Source organism: Ceratotherium simum, chromosome 20, assembly GCF_057802395.1.
Source record: "Ceratotherium simum simum isolate JZ-2026a chromosome 20, ASM5780239v1, whole genome shotgun sequence".
Taxonomy (NCBI): Eukaryota; Metazoa; Chordata; class Mammalia; order Perissodactyla; family Rhinocerotidae; genus Ceratotherium; species Ceratotherium simum.
Genome location: NC_141919.1, coordinates 25,855,170 through 25,874,371, shown reverse-complemented (window position 1 = coordinate 25,874,371; position 19,202 = coordinate 25,855,170). Strand labels below are relative to the sequence as shown.

General features: G+C 42.6%; 1 protein-coding gene across 1 annotated transcript in view; it reads right to left on the bottom strand.

Annotated features, from left to right (window-relative positions):
* SLC1A1 (solute carrier family 1 member 1) overlaps positions 1–19,202 on the bottom strand; it is a 71,279-nt gene that overhangs the window by 2,437 nt on the left and 49,640 nt on the right. Inside the window, exons 4-11 of the mRNA XM_004440661.3 lie at positions 18,157–18,271; positions 16,970–17,012; positions 15,475–15,573; positions 12,578–12,762; positions 11,283–11,390; positions 9,199–9,321; positions 8,617–8,811; positions 2,050–2,184 (exon numbers count right to left, since the gene is read on the bottom strand). Coding sequence (XP_004440718.1) covers positions 2,050–2,184; positions 8,617–8,811; positions 9,199–9,321; positions 11,283–11,390; positions 12,578–12,762; positions 15,475–15,573; positions 16,970–17,012; positions 18,157–18,271 — 1,003 coding nt within the window. The remainder of the gene's footprint in view (positions 1–2,049; positions 2,185–8,616; positions 8,812–9,198; positions 9,322–11,282; positions 11,391–12,577; positions 12,763–15,474; positions 15,574–16,969; positions 17,013–18,156; positions 18,272–19,202) is intronic.

Sequence of the window (19,202 nt, the reverse complement as noted above, 5' to 3'; positions counted from 1 at the left end):
AAGACTCCCCTAAATCCAGTGCCAATCTCCCTAAATCCCTTCCTCTCCTCCCAAAGAAATGTGAAGAGTCTTCACAGATATTTTTGAGGAGCTGAGGGTCAAAATTCAGTAAGTCTTTCACCCCTAACCTGTCTTGTGGGCATTTCTGGGCTCTCTTTTGGCTGAGGTGAGAGAACCTGGATGTTTTGTGGGTAGAGTATGTGCCAAGTCGGGGGGAGAGGGAGAGGGGGAGAGGGGGGAGGGGGGGGGGAGAGAGAGAGAGAGAGAGAGGAGGGGAGAGAGAGAGTGTGTGTACGTGTGTATGCATGAGCACGTGTGTCCAAGTGTTCTGTGTGGGTGTCTGGTGTCCTTGTTTCTTTACCACACCTGGCCCCTCTATGAGCAAGCCAGCAGGGATGCCGCAGAGCACAGGGTCAGAAAACACAGGTCAACCTAGGCATGGCTTTCTCCTTGAGGCACCCTCAGCCAGTCTTAACTCCCAGACAGGCTGGAGAAGAGACTGGCAGCAGGAAGATGTGCAGAGAAGGCATACCGGGGAGGGGAGTATCCTTTTCGATACTGGAGCATTGTTGGTAGGAACTGTGTACATGAATATTCTTGTGAATCCACACCTGCAGGGCAGAAAAGGCCAACAGTGCTTATACATGTCCATTCTAGACGCCCTTCTGTTATTTATGACAAGGCCATGGATACCCTGGTATGGACCATCTAGTGTCTTTCTATCCCATGGATCAGAATGGACCTTTGACTTCTCTGGTACATTGGAAGTGAAGGTTACTGGTTCCAGGAAGAACCAGGGAACAGAGAGAAGTGCAAATCCACCATCTCCCCTAGAAAGAAAAGTCAAAGCACTTGCCTCAATAGTACGGTATCTTGGCAAGAAAGGTGCCACCTTAGCTGGGCCCTGTAGAACCAGCTAGCTGCTGAGGGGGCCCCACATGGCACAGCTTTCCAGGTGCAGGAGCTTCTGCCTTGTGGGGCGTGACTATATCTTCAAACCCACACGGGGTGTTTCTGCTTCCCTTTCCACCAGCTCAGCTGCTGCTTGCAAACTACATAGCCCTGTACTCCCCAGTAAGCCCAGGCAGGTTCTGAGTGAAGGCTCAATATGGAGCTCCACTTACCCCTGACGGCCAGAGGACAGAGCCAGACCTAGACGCTGGAAGACCAACGCACAAAATGGGTATCAAGGATAAAGCTGGGAACCAGGCTTATTCTAACTTTAACCCTGAGGGTCACAAAAGGCACGTTCTTACCCAGATGTTTGGTGTGTTCCTTAGCTGTGCACGCGCGCGTGTGTGTGTGTGAGAGAGAGAGAGAGAGAGTGAGTTGTTGGTTGAGGCCTGAATGGTCCAACTCATTCTAACCATAGCAATAAAACTTGCCATCTATTGAGCACATACTGCCTGCGAGACACTGTTGTAGACACTCCTCTCACATTAGCCCACTCAGTCCTTACAGCGACCCAATGAAGTAGACGGAATCTTTCTCATCTCACAGCTAATGCAACTGGAACTCAGACATGTTAAGGAATTTGCTCAAGGTCAAGCAGCCAGTAAGACACTGAACAGGGATTCAGCCCCAAGTTAGTCTTACCCCAAGGCCTTTGCTTGTGCCACTGCCCCTGATGGTAATGAAGATCTTGGGAAGATGGGCTGATTTTGAACCAGGTGGTTCTGAAGCTATGATGCTGATCCAGGGCTGGGAGAGGCTAGGGTGGCCTCTGGGGTTTGGAATGTCTGAGACCTTGCCCAGCTTCTTCACCTTATTATTTTATGTTTATCTTGTCCCACACCCAGCTTCTAACCTTGAGCATTACCAGGTGTAATGAGCTAATGGAGATGACTGGCTTTTTAAAATCACTGCTCAAAGTTATGAGAAGTTAATTTTTAAGCACGTTATCAGATGGCCTGGTCAGAGGGAAATTAAAGCAGCAACAGATGGCTCATTAGGCAATCTGAGGAGAGAAAGATGACAGACCACAGATTCTGCCTGGCTGGGAAGCCTGCCCTCCCATCCGGCTGTGGCAGTGGTTTTATTCCAACTCACAGGAGCCAGTCGACGGCGACGATCAGGGTGACATCCTCAGCAGGCAGGCCCACGGCACTCAGCACCATCACCATGGTCACCAGGCCAGCCTGGGGCACACCAGCAGCTCCGATGCTGGCAGCTGTGGCCATGATACTGTAGTCAAAACAAACCAGCACAAAAGGAGTTAAAACACCCATTACTCTCTTCAAGGCCCCTGGCCCAAAACAGTTAATCCTGATGCCTGTTATTGCTGTGTCCCCACATTGGCCAATCACAATCTGTTGTCTGCTGAGCACTAGCTCTGCCTCATTAGAGAGCAGTGGGAGCCTGAGGGAGTATGATCTCCTTCTAGGGGGAGATATGGCCAATCATTCTAACGCAGGGAAGTGGAGAAGAACTGAATGAGGGGTACACAAAAAACGAGCAAGAGATATTCAAGAGGGAGGCAACAGTTTACCAACTGGGGTATTTATGGAAGGCTTTATCTGCCCATCTATGCATCCACCCATCCTAAACAAGTGCCAAGTGCCTCTCTACCTACTTCCTTCCTCCCTTCTTCCATCTACTCACCCACCCAATCATTTATTGACTATCTAAAATGTGCCAGGAATTTATATTGCCTTGAAGGATGGTAGGGGGACAGCGGGAGGGGTGAACGGGCAAGGGTATTTCAGGTGAAGGCAAAGGAATGAGGCAATAGTCAAGCAGGTTTTACACACTTTCTTGACATGACAAGACTCGACCTCTCGGGTATCTGTGCTTTAGGGCACTGAATTGAGAAATAGCTATTACTCCTGTCCAAGGTACAAGCGTTTAATCCTGACTTTTTTTTTTTTTTTTTGCCAGTGGATGCACTTTGTGCAAAAGGAAGAGAGATCTGGAATGCAGGAGAGGCAGCCAAATGAACTTCATTACTATGTATTTAAAAAGATCCCTCTTGGGCAGGAAAAATGTGGCACTAGAGATTTTTCTGTTTGGAAATGTGCAGTTTTTCATCAGCAACATCTTCCTTATTTAAATCTGGTCATTTTAGAGGAAACAAAGGTTTAATAGGCCCCAAAAAGTCCCTGGATTTGAATGAAGTTGAGGGGATATCCACCATACTTTTTAGACACGTGTTTTTATCCTTGGGCCAAGGATGCCACTGGGTTGAAAGGTGAAGATGTAGAAACTGTGAATTTAAACTAGAAGAATCCCTGATTCTATCCACAAATCCATATTCTTGTGGGCTCAAAATGCCTCAGAGTTCTTACTAAGCTGATTCCACTACTCATTCATCTGTCTAGTAATGTGTTACAGATGGCATTTGAGGGGTGATGGTCAAACACAGGCCAGAGTTCTATGACAAGTGTGTTTTCCTTCAGTGGTTGTGGCCACCAATTTACAGTAAATTAGAGATTTCTGAGCCGTCCCAATTCCTCTAAAAGTTTCAAGCCTCCATAATCCTTTAGATCTGTTCTGATTTAAGTACTCTTTGAAAAAATCTAAGTTTATTTCAATGCTGGTTGAAAAAGTTTAAACTGCAAGCATCAGTGGGCTTTCTTTGTCAGAAGTGATTTGTGCCCATACCCACTGATCTCGCTTGGAAGCCCCCACAGGTCATGGTTAACATAGCCTGAGACGGGGCTTGAAACTCAGAATCCATTTAGCCAAAGAAAACTCTGTCTTTGACCCTCAACCTTGCTTACTAAACTTCAGCCATCTGAGTGGCTTTGGTCTGAAACTCAGAACTATAAATCTTCAGATGGGGGAGAAAAATATAAAAACCTATTCCTTTTGCTTAAATATATTCTACTTTGACTTTAGAGGGTTTTCACAGAAGAAAACAATAATAATTGCTAGAAAGTTCTTCCCTAGCACTGAGATCTGGTGTAGCTCAGCTCTCTAGACAGGTTGGGGACTGGGCTATGAACTAGAGTGAGCACAGATTTTAGAGTCAGACAGACCTGGCTCTGCTGTTTTACTAACAGCACGTTCTTATGCAAGTTACCTCCCTGAATTTCAATTTCTCACCCATGAAATGGGGATAGTAGACTACTTTGCAGGACTGCTGGGCAGATTAAATGAGGTAATACATGTAAGGCATCCGGTACAGCACCTGGATATAGTAGATGCTTAAAATCTGATGCCATTTCTGCTACTTCAGCAGCTGCTACTAGCGCTACTACTGCTATGACTGCTGCTAGTATTCTCCTCTACAAAAACAATAACAACTATCACTATTACTGCTACTTTTTTCCTCTAAGCTCTTTCTAGGCCCCAAATCCTGTAATTATCTTTTGTCTTAAGAAAATTTATCCCATTTTCAATCATTTGTAACCTTTGATAAGTGAAAGTATGACAAAACCACAAAAGGGTCTGTTTTGGGTGGATGGTGCCTATGTTTCTTTGATGTCCAGTTCAAAAGAACCACAGAAAGAGAGAAACTATGGGTCCAAAAACCTCTTTAACTACAAACCACATGAGCCACAACTGTAACTCGTAAAGTTAAAAATGATGTTTATTATTTCACTCTCTCCCAGGTAGAGCCAGAGAGGATTTTTTATTTTAAGTCAATGATTACTCTGGGCCTCACAGTTGTTGTTATTGGTTCTGGGCCAGTACTTATCAGCAAGTCTGATTTAAGAATACACCAGAGCAGGGGGAGAGGTTTTTATGTGAATTGATTATTTAGCCACTAGGCCCAAAGCTTATTCCTCTAGCAGTCAGGTTTTTTTTTTTTTTTTTTAAAGGTTAGAAAGATATAGGAAACTTATGGCTGGGGCAGAGGGAGGGAATTCCTCACAGAGTGGCAAATACCCGAAAGAAGTGGCACCTCCTACAACCACTCCTTGGAAGTCAGTTCCGTGCAGACTGGGTTCCAGAGGCTGGGGTGAGGGAGCGGGGAAAAAGCACTTGGAAGTATAAAAGTAACAACTTCTGAACCACGGGTGGTTGTGGAACTTTCTCAGGTATGACTCAAGGTTTCAATTTTAACATACTCGCTGCTGTGCAAGCTGCAGGACTTGACTCAAGCTCTGTCGGCATGGGCTTCTTCAGCCACTGGCACTTCCCAGATCACGCGGCATCAGTACAGTTTCCCAGCTGATGTGCCAAATTGTCTAGTTTGTTCTCGTCTTCAGTTAATTTTAAGCAAACTGCAATAAGTACTTTATGATTTAGAGTTGGGGAAGATTTAAAAATGTACTGCATTAGAACAGTTAGTTAATGAACCTACTTGATGCCTGGATTTATGCCTATGCCAAGTGCTAGGGATCCAAGAGTGAATTAACTCTGAAAGGTTCAGATTCAACCTTGTTTAGGTCTAGGGACCCAGTTTAGTTTTAAACTTCCACTCTAAACTGAACTAAAGTCTCCAGGTTAACTCTAATCCCAATCCATCATTTCAAAGCAGCGCTGCCCAGTGGAACTTTCTGCAATGACAGAACCTATCTCTACAATGATAGAACCTTCTGTCTGCTCTGTCCAATTTGGTAGATATCACATGTGGCTAGTGGCTACCATAATGAACAGTGCTGTTCCAGATAAACAACTGTGCCAAAATTCACTAATGACGTTTTCACCATATACTTGAGCAGACAATTTCAGTCTTCATTTGACTAGAAATCTCTAGTATTTGACTCCGTTGACCATTTCACCCTTGAAAATCTCTCTTCTCTGGGTTTCCATGACACCATGGTTTCATGGCTCTCTTCCCACCTTTCTGTTCCTTCTCATTTTTCTTCTTGGGTTCCCCCCTCTCTGCCTGCCTCTAATATTAGGATTTTTTAGGGCTCAGTCCTTAGTCATTTTCTCTTTTCTATAAACTCTCCCTACGTAATATCATCCATTCGCAACATTTGCTGAGGGCTCAGTATGTAGGCATTCAGTATGCCTCAGTATGTTCTAAGCATTTTATATACATCATCTGACTTAATTATCACTACTTGCATAAAATGTAGGTAGTATTATTATCCTCATTTTACAGGTGAGAAAACAGAAGCTTAGAGAATTCAAGTAACTTGGCCAAGATCACAGCTAATCATGGTGAAGCTCAGATTCAAACACACATAACTGACTCATGACACAAGTGCTTGATGACCACCATCAAGCTAATGATCCTGACTTCTGTATCTACATTTCTCACTGCGTATTTCCACCTGGGTATCTTAAAGGCATTTCAAATTCAAAGTGTCAAAAAGTATAAATGCTTTATCTTCCCACCTATACTTGCTTCTGTTACACTAGTCTCTGTTCTAGTAAGCACCATTCACCAATCCAGAACCATCCACCAATCCTGGGGGTTATCCTAGCCGTTCCTTGTCACTCACTCTGAATCCAACTGATGCCTCTTGAATTCATTACCTCTTCTCCATATCTTGTGTCAGTGACTTGATGTAGGCCTTTTCATACCTTACCTGGACTTCTGCAGTAGTCTCCTTATTGGTCTTCTGGGTTTTTTTTTTTTTTAGTTGAGTAATATTGCTTTAATTCTTATGTCAATCTTTAGCTGTCTACTGGAGGCAGTTGTTTCATTGAATGTATTCAATTTCATACAGTCATTATAATCACATTGAAGAAAGTTTGGAAATCAACATCATCTCAGTACCCACTGTAGATATTTTACTCATTTTTTTCATATGCCTATATCTACACACATAAAGCTTTATCTATTGTCATATAATTGGAACATATGCAATTTTGTACCCTGATGATTTTAACCAATGTATATCATGTGATCCTCCCTAACGTCAGGAAGAACGTCACAATTCACTTTATACTTTCTATGATAATTTTAGAAATTAGTGGATTATGGGTTATGTTTACTTCCTTATTTGGCATTTTCTCTATTTTTCTAATAAAAAAATAAGATAAAACACAATACACTCTTAAAGGTGCTACTAGGATAAATCAAATCAGAACTAAATGAAATATATCCTCTATTTTGATATAAGACCTGCATACATATCTTTTAAATGGTCTATAAAATATTCAAGTGATTGAATATACTAGCTTTTAATCAGTAAGTTCTTGGTTGATGAACATACAAATTGCTTCAATTTTTTCACTACTATACTTACTACTATATTGAAGATGTTTTTTACATAAAAGCATTTGTCTTATTTAGTATAAATTTGAAGTATAAAATCCCAGAGGAAGGATCATTGCATTTGAAAAATTGTGTGTCACTTTTAACGAGTTTCCAAATTAATTTCCAAAAGGGTTGAATCAGTTTACACTGCCATCAGTAATATAAAGTTTTATTGCAACATTTGCCAAAAAAAGGATATGAATAGGGGCCAGCTCGGTGGTGCAAGTGGTTGGGTGCACGCTCTCCACTGCGGCAGCCCGGGGTTCGCCAGTTCGGATCCCGGGCGTGCACCGACACACTGTTTGGCAAGCCATGCTGTGGCAGCATCCCATATAAGGTGGAGGAAGATGGGCACGGATGTTAGCCCAGGGCCAGTCTTCCTCAGCAAAAAAAAAAAGAGGAGGATTGGCAGATGTTAGCACAGGGCTGATCGCCTCACAAAAAAAAAAAAAAGGATATGAATAAACAATTATGGGATATCTCTTTGCCAGTGCCCTTACTTGGTCTTCTAGCTTTTGGTTCCTGCTCCCATCCAGTCCATCCACCATATTGCCAGTTACCTTTCTAAAATGAAAATCTGTCCATAATATGAAAGATTGTCTAAGACCTTTTCATGAACTCCTCACACAAAGCCTTTCATGATATGATCCCTGCCCCTCATTTCTTTGTCTTTTTTTTGTGAGGAAGATTAGCCGTGAGCTAACATCCGATGCCAATCCTCCTCTTTTTGCTGAGGAAGATTGGCCCTAGGCTAACATACGTGCCCATCTTCCTCTGCATTATATGGGACACTGCCACAGGATGGCTTGACAAGCGGTGCGTCCCTCCACGCCTGGGATCCAAACCTGTGAACCCCGGGCTGCTGAAGCGGAGCACACAAACTTAACCACTACACCACCAGGCCGGCCCCTCATTACTTTATGTTCTCCACATTGTACTCTTTATGCCAGCCATACCAAATAATCTGTGCTCTGTAACTAGGCCATGGTTACATCACAAGCCCCTGTACATGCTATTCCTTTTATCCAAAATGCTCTTAGCTTCCTTCTTCTCCTACTGAATTCTTATTCCTCTTCTAAGACTTAGCTAAACTTTCCCCTCCTCCAGGAAGCCTTTCCTCACCTTGTAAGTAGAGCCAACCCTTCCTTCTTTGGTGCCCTCTGTGGCCCCCATTCAAACCTCTATTATAGCCCTTGTATCTCCTACCTATTGGGAACCCCCTGAAAGCAGGGACCAGCCCTTATTCAACCTTGAATCCTTGGTATCTACTCTGTGCCTAGGTAAACTGAACTGAGAACAGAGTAATGCCTGTGGCTATCCAGACCCTGAAGCAGAAATCTTGCATACCACAATCCCACTACTTGTAATATAGTTGTCTTTAATCTTGGAAAGGGACTTTGTAGACCTAGAAAATCAATCCATTGCTGGACATGCTTGATCTCCCTTCACAGATGGTTTTTACTTGAGGCAATTCCAGTAACAGAGATGAAAATGAATGTGACACCATGCCCCACCTGATAGTGATGATCTTCCCCATGTTCAAGTCCAAGTCATTCAACTGTGCAATAAACACAGCTGCCACTGCTTCGTAGAGTGCGCCCCCATCCATGTTGATTGTAGCCCCAACAGGTAACACAAATCTAGTGATCCTCTTGTCTATATGGTTATTTTCTTCAGCACATTGGATAGTGACAGGCAGTGTTGCTGAACTGTGTGATAAGAAGAGAAAGGAACTTATGTCTAGGAATGCTGGTCCTCAATCCTTGCCTGAAGAGACACCTCTGTTCCAAAAACTAAGGCCAGAGCCCAAAGCATGCTGGCACTTTTGGGAGGTCCAGGAATCAGAGGTACTGTGCTTGCCACTGTTCCGAGTTACACCACGGCCCCTTCCTGGGCTGCAGGCCATGCCAAGAAGGCAGGGAATATCCAATAGGGTGAAGAAATATGTTCAAGGACATGGGCATAGAATATGGAGGTCAGTTCTCCAATTAAAGGCAGCTACAAAAACCACAAGCTGTAGGCAGCACTTTATCAAGTGAGGTGAGAGGTGATAAGGCCTGGCCCAGACTTCTTCCAGACACCCCTCTTCTATTTACCTGGAAGAGATCATGAGAGCTGTCAGGAGAGCCTGAGCCATTCCCATGATGAATCGGAAAGGGTTCTTTCGTACGACTATGAAATATATCAATGGGAGGACTACAATGGAGTGGATTGCAAGCCTGTAAACGAGAGAAAGAAACAAGTTCATAACTGATACCACCTATTCATATTAATCTTTTTTTCAAATAGCTTTTTTATTCATGATGTTATCATTCACTTTTCATAATGACTCAATGAGACAACGAGAAGTAGAGCAGGAATATGTCTCCATTCCACATATGAGGATAAGGAGACTCACTCAGCAAATGAAGTGTCTTGTCAAAGTTAGTGGCAAAGCCAGTAGCTGAATCCACATTTCAGACCTCACAGGACAGTTGTGTTATGCTGCCAAGCCCTGTACATGCTATTCCTGCTATACATGCTGAAATGCTTTCACTTCCTTCTACTGCTGAATTCATACTCCTCCTCTAAGACTCAGCAAAACTTCCCCTTCCTCTGGGCAGCCTTCCTAGACTGAGCTGACCCTTCCCTCCTTGGTGACTCTGTGGCCTCATACAAATCTCTATTATAGCCCTTCTCACAACACTCAGCCCCTCTGTTCCTTGGACCATGCTGCTGTCTTGCTGGACGGTGCCCACTGCCTAAGAGGGGAGTCAGGGTGCAGTAAGGAGGAAGAAGTCCCTGCTCTTCCACAGTCATACTTCAGGACTGACCCTCTTTTCTTTGTTATTCCTGCTTTCCAAAACTATTCCTTATTTCACATGCAAATATACAGATTACACAAAACAGAGGGCTTAAGAAATGAGACTGATTCAGCAGATGCCATGTAAGTAGCAACTTAGAGTTTACAGATCAGTTATGTGAAGCTGAAATAATAAGAAATGGTCATTGAAAATACAGATCCTGACGGTCTGGAAAGAAGGTCTTCTGGATAGAGAGCTTGTGGCTAAGAACTATGAGGAACAGACTTTCAGTTTTCTGTCTTTTAGTTATCTAGTTTTCCTAGATAGGGTGAGAGAACAGAAACCAGCAGAACCCCATTATGAAATGGCTCAGCATAATAAACCTCAGCCACATCACTGCCTGGACACAGCCCCTGACCTCTAGTAAAGTAGATGGTCCTTCCTCCCTTACCACTGGGACCCCAGGATTTGACTCTGGCCCTCACACTGCAGGAGACAGGCTTCCCCATCGGCCGTCAGTGCTGTGCTTTTGGTAAACAAAGATTGAGAACCAAATGCTGTGCAGTGGAAACTCCCCAATGCAATCAAGTTTCAATAGGTGAGCTGACTATTCAAGTTGGGTATTTGGGGCATTGACATGTGGGAGTCAAATTGATGATGTTTACTCATTCCCTTAGTTCACAGTTCTTAGAACATGTGATGTATCCTGCCCACAGGAGTGGGGGGGGGCCATCCAGGGGATATCCATAGATATCCAGGGGCACCATTCATAACCTATCCCACCACATCTCCCCTCAAGGAACCAATAACTGAGCTGTAATAAATATGCAAATAATTTGTCTCCTACTGCCTTCCTGTGTTACACAATTCCTACTAGCCTGAAGATTTTCCCAGGTCTCTCTGACACTCTCATGATGCAGGGCATGACGATGGTTATCAGCCCCACCAACAGGGTTGGAACCAATCAGCTCCTACTTGCTTGAGTCTGATTTCATTCAGGCTCTGCCTAATTTCTTTCATGCTCAGGGTAAATGGGGGCTAATCTTACTTGCTTGGTTAGTTAATATTCTTGAGGAAGTGAAGGCCAGGAGAGAGCCAAGAGAGGCTACCAGTGGGTTTTGCTCTTGTTTTAAAAAATTATTTTAACACAACTAATAAAGGCAGTGACAAAGCCTGGTCCAGGCTGTTCTGCCAAGAAGTGGCAATTAGCACAGTGTGATCCACCTCCAGTACAGCTGTTAAAGGGCAGCCCTCCTACCCCTGCTCTCTTATCTCTGAACCCCATCTTTCTCTGCACAGGGGAGAGAAGCCGATTTTAACCAAATGGAACTCAGCCTCTCAGCAGCAATCCATTGGCTCAAATGAGGTTTCTTTTTCTTCTCTTGAGTCTGACATACCCACTCAGGACGGTGACCATGTAAAGGCCCAGCTTGCGGAATACTTCCCAGTCTTCAACTTCTATGATTTTCCCAGCAATCAGGAACAAAATACCAAGCGGCATGTAACTAGAAAGTAAGCACAACAAAGATGTGCTTTCATCAGCTGGAGTTTTCTCAGGGTGGGATTGTTGGGGAAGACACAAGCTGGGGCATGCACCTCGGCTTGGCACGTGCACTCAGCTGGAAGGAGCACAGAGTAAACAATGAAGCTAAGGTCTCAGGTTGAGGCCCTGGTGAACCACACTGGCTCCAGGTTTCAGCACCTGTGTGCACCTGAGCTCTCAGCACCTCTACCCACCTGAGCTACCAAAATGGAACAAACTTGGCAAGAATGAGTGGTTAAACTGATGCAAATCCCACGCCTTGCTCCCAGTACACTTACATCCTGCCAACTGTCAAATCTGCAGATCTCACTTTAGCTTGACCCTCAAATATGGCCACTTGGCTCTTTCTAGCTTTGGTCATCTTGTTTCCCAGGTAATAGTATCAGCAGCAGAGCAATAGAATTAGCAGTGGAAGTGGTTGTAATAGCTCTGTTTATGGAGCTCTCATTGCATGCCTTGCATTTGGTTAAGTAGTTTACATGCATTATTTCACTTAATGTACTTCTCCCAACTCTAGGGGGAGACTTTATTATCATTGTTTTGCAGATGATGAAGCTGAGGTTCAGTGGGATTAAGTGACTGAAATAACTGAACCTTTTACATCACTGTCAATGTCTACACTTTGGAGTAAATAATGTTGAACCAACTCAATAGGAGATAAGTTGAGGTAAATGTCTCCTAGGAAAGGTGGACTTTTTGGCATCTTAGGGACAGGGCAGATACTCAAGTGGTGCCACTGGTATGCTCACCCAATGGTAGCTTCCATTTGGATGGGTTAGTGCCCAGGCTGTACCAGTTGTAAATATTTTGAATATCATTTCTGCATGGGGTCTAATAAGGAAAGCCCTTTGTGTTTTGATGTGCAAGGAACTCCTTCAAATCACTCCTTTAAGAGCTACTTCTTACAAGAATGCTGGATGAGTACAAGATGATCAAGGGCTTTGGTACAAAAATCATAGCTGATGTCTAGACTTTTGTTAGTGAACTAACTCCTACGTAATATGTGGAATTATTTAACACTCTAGTGTCTTGATTCAGTGTTCATCCGCTCTAGGGTGAGGTTAGCTGAGAAACATAAGCCTCTTCATTCTAATTTTGAGGGGACAGTCGTCAGAGGAAGCAAGATGGCATTAACCAGCGTTTGCTCACCACATAATGATATGAACGATTTTCATGGTTGCATCATTCAGAGCATTGAAGAAATCCACCAGAATCTGTCCCTTTTCTCCCATTTTCCCAATGACAAGTCCAAAGACGAGGCAAAAGACAATCAGGCCCAGGATATTTGTGCTGTCTGAATATGAGCCTACGATTTCGTATTCCTTTGTTTTGTTCTGTGGATCAAAATCAAGAAAATACATTGATGCATGATTATAATCCTGTTAGAATGTATAGGTCCTGACATGAGAAGGTACACTAGCCAAATATAATAAACTAGTGATCTACCAGTCAATACTCTGGGAAATATAATTTAAAAAAAAACCAAAACACCTATGTACGTATCAACTTTTACTGCCCTACCCTCTGCCACTGAAGTTTAAAGTGCTTTTTTCTCCCCTCTTTCTCTCAACAAATCCATATTTGAATATTTCTTTTGAAGATGTCCTATTCTGAGATGTTTTACATTTTTAATAAGAACTTTAGAATCAAGGCACTTTACAGTGTTATTTTAACTACTAGCTACATTTGGAGTCTGCATAAACAAGATAAGAATTAATAATGCAGGAAGCACAAAATATTTACCAGTACGAACATTTTTTAGGACATTTTCCTATCTTTTTTATCCTGATAATGAAGCACAGGAATATTCTTTACTGCCTCTAATCTGGATGACCAACAGGATTTTAGAGATATAAAAGTTAACCAGATACCTATTACTACGAACCATTTCTTTGCTTTATCCTGGGTAAGAATAGCATGAGATTTATGGAGAGAAAACTTCATCTGAGTGGTGCAGCATTTCATAGGGAGATAATGTAATCTGAGTGGTGCAAACCAGGTTTATAAAGAATTATGTTGACAAGCCACTGGGTTATCAGTCATTTCTTACTTATGACCTGATATGATCAAACACATATTTATCGAGCACCTAGAATGTGCTAACAGCATTGGCTACAACACAAGGTCTTAAAGTGCAGCTGGAGAGAGAAGACTAACCATGAGAAACACGAGCCAATGATAGGCAAGATGGTGTGTAATTAACTGCACAGCCAGGCTGAGTCACAGGCGGCCTATGGAGACTGGGGACATGAATGAAGACTGTGAGGTTAAAGCTAGGCCTGAGCAGTAGGCAGCCAGGAGCTGAAAGCATACTGCAGAAAAATGGTAAGCAAAGGCAAAAGTCATCATGCACCCGGCCTCTGTTATTTCCTACTCATCCTTTGTGGCCCCCAAACTAATTTAAACCTCCTTGTCAAATGCCCCAGAGGACCCTGTTCTTCCCTATTGTGATATTTATCACTCTTCACATAAGGGCAGATGCCACTATTGTATGTGTGGGCAATTTTCACTATTGTAATCCCAATGCCCAGCAGGGCCTGGCACATGGAAGGTGCACAGAAAATCTTTGTGGAACCACGCTGAAAGACAGGAATGAGAAGGAATTGAGGAGGCGGATCTGGATAGAATAGAGGGGCCTACTGAGAAGTAAGCTGGGAAACTGGGGAAGAGCCAGGTCTTGGAGGGCCACTGAACTCAGGGGAGTTAAGGCTTTCTGCAGTAGCAAACAGGGAGCCACTTGTGGTCTATTTTAATTTCAGTTCTTAAGTCTACTAAATATTTCTTTTTTCCTTAAATCTTTCCTTCTTATGTGAAGGCAGAGAACATTCAGGAGAAATCTACAGGACGACAAATATAGTACTTCAGACCCACACATTCTAATCTCCAATGCTGAAATCCCCAAAGCTCTCAAAGCCCAATGATTTTATTGATAAGTTTATGGCAAACTCTTGGTGGCAAAACCTATCCTGAACTGAGATGAGGCTACGTACAGTCTATTTCTCTTACTTGGCAGAATATTCATGACTTTGTTGCAGAAGTATTGATGTGCTTGATTCTACAGTGTTGCTGCCAATCCCATTTAAGGACGTTGCATAACATACAGTATACACCACATGACCCTTCTGAAGTCTGAAAGACTCTGGATTCTGAATCATATCCTGGCAGAGAGTTTCGGATAAGGACCTGTGGGCCTGCATGCCGTGTTTACGTAGCCTTGCAAATCTAAAGTGGTTCCCAGAAGTGCCCAACTCAACTCTAAGGAGTGGCAGAGATGTAGAGGCAACAGGGCTCATTCTTTTCTCTATGCGATACAGTTGATTCTCATTATTCTCGGTAGTTATGTTCTATAAAGTGGCTGCCAACACTGAATTAGTGAATATTTAATCACTGTTCCTAGGGGAAATATAGGATTAAGCTCCTGGGAACCAATGGTCACAATATTTTTGTCAAATAATCAATATATAACCTTGCTTTATGTGTGTTTCTGTTCAAAGACACCTTATTTAATATATATTGTTGAGTCATTAATGTTGAACTCACAACTAACACACTATAACTCATGCCTGAACGAAGCTTATCTAACACACATATATTCTCCTCAAGGCACATTACAGCCTTCTTGTGCTTAGAAGCATTAGATAGCACTTCAGCGCTATGCTTGGGAGACATTTTAAACAGTGAAATCACCAAGAAAAAGCACAAAAATGTGAAAAATGTGGCATAAACACACTGCAAAAAGGATACTTCTTTACAATATGAAAGCTGAAACAGGAAGGCAAAGCATATCGTTGTTCAGCTTCAGCTGGGAATGTGTGTATTATTGGGTGACCTAAATTTTTCTCTGGTTTTTGCGTGTCTGCAAATGACATGAAAGTGTCATGAGTGTTGATTTTGGGGTTACAAACACATTTTGGTGAGTAGGTGAAATTCACACATGCAGGATGAGCGAATAATAAGGATCAGCTGTATTTCCATCACCTGCTTGCTCAAGACTCAGCCTCTGCCAACTGGGGAAGGGGCACAGGCAACAAGGATGGAAACGGTACCTTGGAAATAGCAGTTGTCATGACGACTGTGACAGATGCTTCCGTCACGTTCATCCCTGGTTCACTGGAAGAACTCACTTCTTCACGCGTGGTTTTATACTGCACGTTAGAGGACAGAAAGGACAAAGAAACAAACAAAGGAAAGTTTTTTAAGTGTCTGAGGCTGAATCACAGAAGTACGTTACTTTGGCACAAGTGCCACTGAAGGGTTCTACCTCTGACGCCTCTGTTGACTCCAGGTTTTGACAGTACCTCCCATGAACTTTGGAACCAAAAGTGGGATCAAGAAATCCAAACCCGTGACTCCCACAGACACCATTCAATGATGTCAAAATGTTCCCTCACTTTCATAATAAGGGACAAATTAATGGAGCAATAATGTGAAAGAAAGTATAGGTTTTATTGTAGGTGCTTTAACAGACAGACTCTATATGGATCCAATCAATTATTTTTTTTCTATTTATTTATTTATTCATCTATTATTTTTAACCTGGAAGAAACACCTCATTACTTTGATAAATGTAGTCACCATGACTTTAATAAACATCAAGAACTATATTGTTGTTCCAAAATCAGCCGTCCCTTTAGGGCTATTCCGTGAGTGAGATTTCTGTTGATTGTCCTTCCTTCAGCCCTGTTTGATTCTGCAGAGCTTCAGCAGAGAGGTTTAAGAAAGAGCTAGTATACCATTACACCAGGCATAAATGTCACTCCAACAAGGCGCCGCACACACCAAGACACTTACAAATGATCACTGTGGCTGAGCCGCAAAGGCACCCCTGAAATAGAGGTGGTTCTGTGCCTCTTGGAGATCGGCAGGGAGCAATTTAATTGCCATTTTTGTTGGTATACACAGAGGTCTCTGTTTATGTAATTTATGTAAATGAATTCAGCAGTTTGTGATAGACTCAGCTGTCTTAAAGTGCATAGATAAACGAGAGAAAAGACTTGAAGGAAATGGAGTGAAGAGATTGTTAAACTTTCCTAGAGAAAAAATCACAGCTTGGTTACATTGCTCTGTAGAGTGCCAGCAATGGGGATGTAATGATTAAGGAAAAGACCAAATACCAGGAGCACTAACCACTCATGTGGGTTAGACACTGATTTCCCAACATGAGAGGGAAAGGAGAGGAGATGGAGGGCTACTTTTTTCATCGCATTGCAGCTGCAGGCAGTCTCAGTTTCTTCACAAATATAATGTGGTTCTCCAAAAATAGATACTAGAGGTCACATTTTAAAACACCCATTGTTTGAGAAGTTCCTGACTCGCTCTATTTGAGCCCTTCTGGGGGACAAAAAAGCATAATGGAAAAGCAGTGTAAGCTAAGATATGCAATTCACTGTGGCCAGAAAAATACATAACAGAGCAGTCACCTAAAATTCCTCCATTCACAGGTACATTTCCTGCTATTTTTGATGGGCTAATTTCATTTCTTGTGTCACACCAGGAAAAAAATCTTAATTGGTAATGGGGAGAGGGGAGCATAATTATTACCTGCTGAAAACAGGCTTGAACAAGGTTCTCAGGGAACATATTCCTGTTGGAGACATGAAAAGCAGTATTATGTTAAGGCAAAAGTGTTGTTTTTGGTTATACCCAATACATTAGTGGAAATGAGGATAATATAGAATTAGTACTCTGGTTTCTCTTCTTGTCTCTCCTTCACATAATACTTCCTTGCTCCACTGAGCAACCGATATGCTTGCTGTCCTTGGGGAAACTGTACTGGCATGTGGACACTCACAGTTAAGAGACTTTACTATTCTGCACATTTCTGTTTTCCTTATAAGAATGTATGCTTACTAAGAGTCCATTGCATTTGTTCCCAAAATCTTTGAGCCAATTGCAAATATCACTATAATCATTGAATTAAAATTATGTAAATTAAATATGAGTGTGAGAAGGAAGGTGTGGTTTCTATAAAAACTAAGCTGAATGCCTGGAAACGTAATCAAGGCAAATGACTAAAATTTTTATGGTTAAATTAGGTATTAGAAGACAACTGAAATAAAAAATGGAAGGATTCAGCCCTCAGCTTTCTTTGCAATTTCTAAGGGTTTTGTTGCTCCACTTCGTGGAAACTGAATCTGGAAATTGTAGATGATGCATTTATAAGGGCAGCATATGCAACTAATGATATAAAATTATAATCAACTGACACGCTTAAAGAAAAGATCTTGGCCCTACATCAAAATACTGGCAAATAAATGCATTTAAGTGTTAAGTGTAAACAAAATATAGAATGCATATCTGTATCATTTTTTATGATTCTCCACTTTAATTGTTATTTTTCACTAACTGACCAATTTCTGACCCTGATTGCTTCAGATAAGAGGGTTTCTCCTGTAGAATTAAAAAATGTATTTCTTCAAGTGCGCTTCAGAACTGACTACCCAACCCAGCCTAGGATGTTAATGCAACACGAATAGTTTTTGCATCTCTGTCTATCCTAAATGCTGACAGATGAGCCTGGTCCTTCCATTCTCTCTTGGAACCATGACTTGGCAAGCAGGACTGGCTATGTAATTTGTGGGGTCCAAGGCAAAATGAAAATGCACAATAATTAAAAAATTATTAAAAATTTCAAGATAGTGACAGCGGAGCATTAAACTAAGAATGGCATTCTGTGAAACAACATCGGTTGCAAGCCTATGAAGCCACCCTGCTGGCAAGACACTCACCTGATCAGGTCTAACATGGTATCTACTGTACTGACATCAGAGCTGCTGCCTGTCCTGTCAATTTCATCCATGTTCTGGGTGACACCAGGCTTGATGCTCACCGCCAGCACAAGACCTGTAGCCAACAATAGCACCCACAGAGCATTAAGATAGGGCACCTGGCACCCCTGGTGCATCCTTCTTAGAACCAGCAGGCGTGGTGGTTCCAGGCAATACTGGGAGGGGATCCCAAGGTCCAGCCAAAATGCTGAGCCTCAGCTGGGACCTCAGCACTGCTTTAATTACTTTTCCACTTAAATGAAGCAGAAGGAACTCTTCCTGTGTTTTTTTAAAAAATGAAGAGGCTGCATTCCAGTATTGCTTCTGGAAACACCTGCTGATAAGAATATTCTTTTTCCTTTTCTTTAGCTTATGAGATCAGCCTAGGCAGGGGTTGGGGTGAGGGTGATTCATTTTCTAACTCAGGACACTTGTTGAATATCTTTCTGTAACTTTTACCCACAGATGCAGGTTACTTTCCCGAGGTCATACAGAACAAGCTTTATCTTTTTTCCATACCATAAACATTCAAATATCTGGAAAGCTGTTGTGTAACCCAAAAAAGGGTTAGGGTTGGGAAAAGTCTTTTTCTGTGTGACTCTCAGAGGATAGAATGAGGACAAATAGACAGGAGTTACGGGGAGATAGTTCTTCTAAAGGAAGGGAAGTTCATCTAAAGGAAGAGCGTCTGAAAGCGCCATTCTGGCCTCTGGAGGTAATGGGTTCCTTTCCCTTGAGGTGTCCAAGCAGAGGTGAGAGGCTGTAGAAGAGACCAAGGCATTGAAGGTTGTTTGACTGGAGGGGAGTTAAGAAGAAAAAATGCCCTTTATGGCTTCTCTCAAGGAGAAATGTCGATCCACGGGGGGCAGGACTTCAGGATGCTGAATGGGTTGGTTTTGCTAGTGGGAGAAGTCACTGGGCAACAGAAGGGCCATGAGTGGGAGTGGTCCACTCTTCCCTCTCAGGGTTGCAGAAGAGATACAGGCCCAGCTTTTTTCTTTGTGTCT